Below are 6,110 nucleotides of genomic sequence, written 5' to 3' on the forward strand. Positions count from 1 at the left end.
GGGGTGGGGTGGGGTGGGGGGTTANGGGGGTGGGGTGGGGTGGGGGGTTAAGGGGGTGGGGTGGGGTGGGGGGTGAAGGGGGTGGGGTGAGGTGGGGTGGGGGTTAGGAGGGTAGGGGGATTTGTGCACCACCTGTGGCTTCCTGGCATGCGGGTGAGAGGGTGAGGGTGAGTGAGTGCAGGTGTGGATGCGAAGATTATAATCGTTTGGGGCTGAGAGTTATAAAAGCGAGTCGAGAAAAAGTGATAAAGACAGATAGATAGATAAATAGATAGATAAGAGGTGGTAAACATGTTCAGGAAAACAAGCTGCACGACCCTCCCACCCTCCCCGTCCCCCATCCCCCAAAACCCTAAGCCCCTCAACAGCCCCAATCCCCAACCCCAACCCCCCGGGGGGGTCTTCCGTCTTACCTTGAGCCGCGCCTTTAAGACTCCCTTTGTCAGATCCCACAACCGAATCGAACCGTCAACTTCCCCAACCGCCAACGTCTCCTCATCCGGTGACAGCCGTACGACCAACGGCCGCGGCGCCCCCTGCACCCTCAGCGGCGCCGTCAGCAGGTCTCCGCTGCCGCCATCTCGCAGACTGAGTGTGCCGTCCTCCGCCACGGAGGCCGCCACCAGGGGTTGCAGGGGACTGGCGCGGCTGAAGTGGACGGAGAAGGTCACAGCGCTAGCCTGTCGTGAGCCGTAGTGTGAGAGGAGGTCAGCGTCAAGAGGAATGTCAGCAGTTGGGAAAAGGCAGTTGGGGTTATAGGACAGGGGGGCATGTTGGGGTCTTAAGGAGGAAAAGAGAAAAGGACGCTGGAGCGAAAAGGACCATAGGCGGGAGATGCGTACATATGTGCCAATGATCCGTACGAATGTACGTCACATTCCCCTGTTCCCGTACGTACCTGCGCCGGTCCTCCCCCTCCGCCGCCGCCGCCTCCTCCCTCCGCCCGCTCTGACGCCAGTGCAACTCGCGGGTCCCACAGCCTCAGTGTGCAGTCCTCGGAGGCGGACACGAGGGAGCTCGAGTCCGGGGAGAAGGCCAGACGGCGAATCTAGATCCAATGCAAAGGGTGTACGGCAGGGAAGTCGTCGGGGGAGTGGCGGCGATTCTTTTCCACGAGGGGACGAACGAGGGGGGTCATCAAAACACACGCACATGCAAATTACATGATTTGAATGAAGAAAGGAAGGGGAGGGTTAAAAGGTTGGAGTGACTAATGAGAACGTACGGCAGGAAGGAGGAAAACCCTACAGCGACTCACCTGCCCGGCGTGCGCAGCGCGCACCGTAAACACCCCGCCGCTTCCGCCGGCTGCTACAGCCGCTGCAGCGCGTTGTACGGCAAACACATGCAGCTCCCCCGTCGCCGACCCTGTGGCGACAAAGCCGCCGTCAGGGCTAACCGCAAGCGCCGACAGCTGCCCGCCGGATTCCGCTTCCAGTACGGCAAGCGGTACAACGCCGGCTGGCGGCCCACCGCCGGGCCCGCCGCCAGGAGGGCCGCGACCCTTGGGTCGGCCGCCGCCGCCGCCACCTTTACCTGCGGCGGCGCCGCCAACGCCCCAGAGCCGCAACGTATGGGAGGTATCGGCGGAAACCAGTGTACCGCCGTCGGGCGTGAACGCGACGGCGGCGACGGGGAAGATGTGATCCGTCAGTGCGCCACGCGCCGCGCCACTGGCCGCGTCCCAGAGCCGTACATTGTCGGCGGCGGTGGCGAGCAGGCCGCCGGCGGGCGAAAACGCCAAACTGAGGACCCCTTGTCGATGCCCCTCAAGGGCTGCCTGTGTGTGTTTGTTTGGGGGGGGGTTGGGGGGGGGGCCGTGTCTTACGAACCACCCGTCAACCCGTTGACAGAGCTACCCCGGGGGGTGACCTGCGACTTGCGGACGTGCACGCACACACATCACCGAGTGGGGGGTGCCAGAGGGACACACCCTCGCGCCGTCAAAGCAGTGATCGCGAAGAGAACACGACGCCGTTCTCAGGAGTCGGGAGGGGGGGATTTGGGGGGATTTCCGTTCGTTGGGATTTCTTGCGGGTTTGGGATTTCGTTGCGGTGAGGCCTGAAACCCTAAAACCCTAAAACCCTGAAAACCCAAGTGCCCGTGCCATTAACCCCTCCGGAACTCACACACACATACACACATATACACGTTCAAATCCGCCTGCCGGCTCCTCGGGTGTTTGAGGAGTGATGAAATGGGAGGTGGCCCCCCATCATATGGACGGTGTAGGACGGGATAAAATCAACTTGCGAGCTGACCAGGAACTAAGTTGATGCGCCGTTGATCCGCTAGATTTGGTTGGATGCTGGTGGTGAGTTGCCGAACTCAACGAATACATTCTGAAGTCGGATGGGGTGAACGGATTAGGGTGCCCCTCTAGCAGGGGAGAGCAGGGACTGCCCGGGAAAGGGGGCCGCTGGCGAAGTTAACCACCCTGTAACAACATACATACACACCTCTGCCCATCCACCACCACCGGCAGCACACTCAAGGCTGAGCATGAAACACACGCCGTGCGGGATGGCACGCAGCTAAGCAACAAGCCCCACGTCAGACTCTTTGCCGTACTCACCTGCAGCCGGCCTTCCGCTGCGTTCCACAGCCGTGGTACGGCATCGTCATGTGCTGCTGACGCCAGTACGGCACCATCGGGCGAAAAAGCCAGCGCCAGCAGCGGCCCGGTGTGCCCCTTGAGGTCCGCCACCTTGGAACAGCGTTCCGTTTGCCATAACCGAACCATCTTGTCCCTAACGGTTTATAACGAGTTTGGGGAGACCTATACTTAGATTCTTATACTCTCAACACATCTAATTCTTTTCAAAATTATGAGGAAATAATAATATGATTTGCCCCTCGTAATTTAACTTACTTTCCCAAAAAACATTTTACGGAGTATTCGACTTACTAATGTACGACCTATTCCCCTTTATTACAATCAGTTAGGGCAGTCAGACAGACAGACAGACAGACAGACAGACACACACCCGTGCCCCACACCTGCCGCCGGACGCCAGCAGCGCCCCGTCGGAACTAAACGCCACTGCCGCCACCGAGTCCCTGTGCCCCTGAAGTACTCCACGTTGTAATCCAGTACTCGGGTCCCACAAACACACGCCGCCGCCGTCGCCGCCAGTGGCCATCAGCTCGCCGCCAGGGCTGTACGACAGACACAACGCCGGCGGCGCCGCCAGCGCCGCCTTGGGCTCCCCCGTGGCCGCGTCCCACAGTCGTACAGACCCGTCCAGGGACGCCGATACCATCAGGCGGCCGTCAGGACTGTACGCCACGTCGGGTACGGCAGCCTTGTGCTGAGTCAGCGCCATAACTTCCAACGGCCAAAAGTACGGTTCGTTGAGCATGTCGACTGCATTCTTCTTTGCAGAGCGATCGCCCACCTGCGCGTTGGGGATGGTCGGTTGGGGGCCACCAACCACCAACCACCAACCACCCCACCCCACCCCACCCCACCCCACCCGGGAGCAGCGACCGCGTGTTACCACGGTGCGCAAACAGGCGCCTAAAACCCTAAGGGTCCCTAAAGCCAAGGACCGGTTCACGAGGGGGAATTCTTTCCTAGGGAATTTTGGGGATACGCTCGGCCAGCGGGGGCAAGGGGGGCCGCGGAGGGGAGGGGGGGGAGCTGCCAGGGTGTGTGTGGCGAGTTTGAGCCCCGACCTCCCGCCAGTCAGGAAACAATATTCCTGATACAGCATTTTAATCTTCTCCTGGAATATCCGTCTATTTCTGCTATCTGCGCTTCATTCGCCAGTGTGATTCGTCGTACATCCCCCCAACCCCCATTTCGTCCCTACCGTTGCAACGGTCCTGATCGGCCCACCTGCCAAACGGACGAGCATCTGGGCGCCTCCGCCGCAATCTGCGTCACGCTTTGCGGATGGCTCCACAGTACGGCACCGTTGAGACCCAACCACCGTACGACATCGGCTACAACGTCCGTCGTACGCTCCGCCGGCAGGGAGGCCAGCTCAGCATGCAGTTTGAACACGTCACCTGTACGGCATGCTGCCTCCAGGTAACTCAGGTCCTGATGAAAAGAGGGCAGGTGGAACGAAAAAAGGGTTTGAGATGAGATTAGGGAGATGGATACTCTGGAGGTAAGGTTTCAAGTTGATGACAGGACACCGCAAGACATAATAAACATATGGCAACAAGTACAATATTTCCCAGTTCACCCACGTGAGCCCACGTGTCTCGATATGGCCCTCAATGATAATACCTAAATAATAATTACATAGTTAATTATTTAACTAAACAAATATACACCTAAGTATATAACCTAAATAATAATAAATACCCGAATAATTTACACCTCCACAATACAAGCCCCCCGTAACCACCAAGTGGAGCTATAACGGCTCTTAGCAACACATCTAGGAGGACGGGGCATTTTGGGTGAGGAAGGAGATTTGTTGCATCTTCACTCAGATCACACCACTCGCGGCGCCAAGTGCTACAAGTACAAGATGACAAAATGTCCCCTTCAAAAAACACTCTTTGCCCTCAACACTACTACCACCGCCAAAAGTTTCATTCTGGAAAGCCGTATTCGCAACCGTCCCACCCGAACAAAGCTGGAATTCGTCTTCCCAAGCTCCAACCAACCCAACTACCAACCGACCCAACTACCACAACACTCACTAGCAGCGCAGCGTCCAGCAACGCCGGCTCACTGCCCGCCTTGATGAGGTGAGTCACCAGGTACCTAGCGCCGTACATTCCCAGTGGACGAGCACTCAGCAGATGCCTTCCCAGGAGCGCGTGGCCCCTCCGCGCGTCCACGTAATGCTGCCCGGCAGCGGACCGGTTCTGTGGGGGGAGGGGAGGGCAGGGAGGGCAGGAGGGGGGAGGGGGGTGGAGGGGGGGAAATTATGAGTTGCAGGGTTGCAAGTGTGTTTTGGCGTGTGTGTGCATCAGTGGGCATGCATTCCTAAGCCTCTGCCTGTCCTCTGTTTGCGCGAAAAAATCCCAAACGTTCACACACAGCTATACACGCCTAGGTGCTCTTTCTTATACTTACATACATACATACATGCATACATACATACATACATTGCACGCACTCAAGCGCAATTCTGATTTACAGCAGAGTTTTACTCACCTCCAACCAGTCGATAAGTGTACGATGCAGTACATGTACGGCGTGATCGCGTTCGTAAAACAGCACACCCCAGCCCTGCGGGTTCAATATTAGGGCAGACGAGACAGCAGGCTTAATGTTGGATGTTTGAGGCGCCGCTGGCTGGAATGCTACAGTCCTCACCCAATTTCCATGACGCTTCAAGTTGTCCACAAACCCTCGGGCCAAGTAGAAACCTAAAACCCCAACCCACCTACATACATACCTACATACCCCTAGTAGCACTGCTGCAGTTGAGTTGCATTCGGCCACGTTATGGACTCTGAAATAACGGTTCTGCCGTACCACTGCGTTAGCGCTATTCCCCCCATTTCCCCACCCCCCAAACCCCACCGGCAAGCCCTCCAGCAATTCCCCCGACAGTCCAAGTGCTGCCAGTAGCGACATGGGGGGTGGCTCCTGCGCCGCCACCAGCACCTCCAACAACTGCTTCATCTGGGGGGAAGGAGGGGGAAAGGAGGGGGGGAGGGAGGGGGTTACGTAATGCAAAACCCAAAGAGAAACAGCAGTGCCGACATCCCAACATGCTACTGTCCAAAAGTCCCAACCCATGGAAGGTGGGAAGGTGGGAGGCCACGGAAAGGTGTGTTTTCGAAAATGTAAGAACCTGACAAGTGTTGGGAAGTGCTCTTCGAAAAGAGCCAGGGGGCGGGGCGGCATCTAGGGAAATGTGTCTGAGTGAGTGAGTGAGTGAGTGAGTGAGTGAGTGAGTGAGTGAGTGAGTGAGTGAGTGAGTGAGTGAGTGAGTGAGTGAGTGAGTGAGTGAGTGAGTGAGTGAGTGAGTGAGTGAGTGAGTGAGTGAGTGAGTGAGTGAGTGAGTGAGTGAGTGAGTGAGTGAGTGAGTGAGTGAGTGAGTGAGTGAGTGAGTGAGTGAGTGAGTGAGTGAGTGAGTGAGTGAGTGAGTGAGTGAGTGAGTGAGTGAGTGAGTGAGTGAGTGAGTGAGTGAGT

The 6,110-nt window shown here is 57.5% G+C and overlaps 1 protein-coding gene across 1 annotated transcript; it reads right to left on the reverse strand.

Annotated features, from left to right (window-relative positions):
* Positions 1–1,558: 1,558 nt before the first annotated feature.
* Positions 1,559–3,312, reverse strand: VOLCADRAFT_42932 (uncharacterized protein; the record flags this gene model as incomplete). The annotated part of the gene is made up of 3 exons (XM_002949925.1): positions 1,559–1,780; positions 2,577–2,751; positions 3,002–3,312. Coding segments are annotated over 3 exons (708 nt in total), but the record flags the coding sequence as incomplete, so codon positions are not given.
* Between the last annotated feature and the right edge of the window lie 2,798 nt (positions 3,313–6,110).

The sequence above is a fragment of the Volvox carteri genome (assembly GCF_000143455.1).
Source record: "Volvox carteri f. nagariensis unplaced genomic scaffold VOLCAscaffold_16, whole genome shotgun sequence".
Lineage (NCBI taxonomy): Eukaryota > Viridiplantae > Chlorophyta > Chlorophyceae > Chlamydomonadales > Volvocaceae > Volvox > Volvox carteri.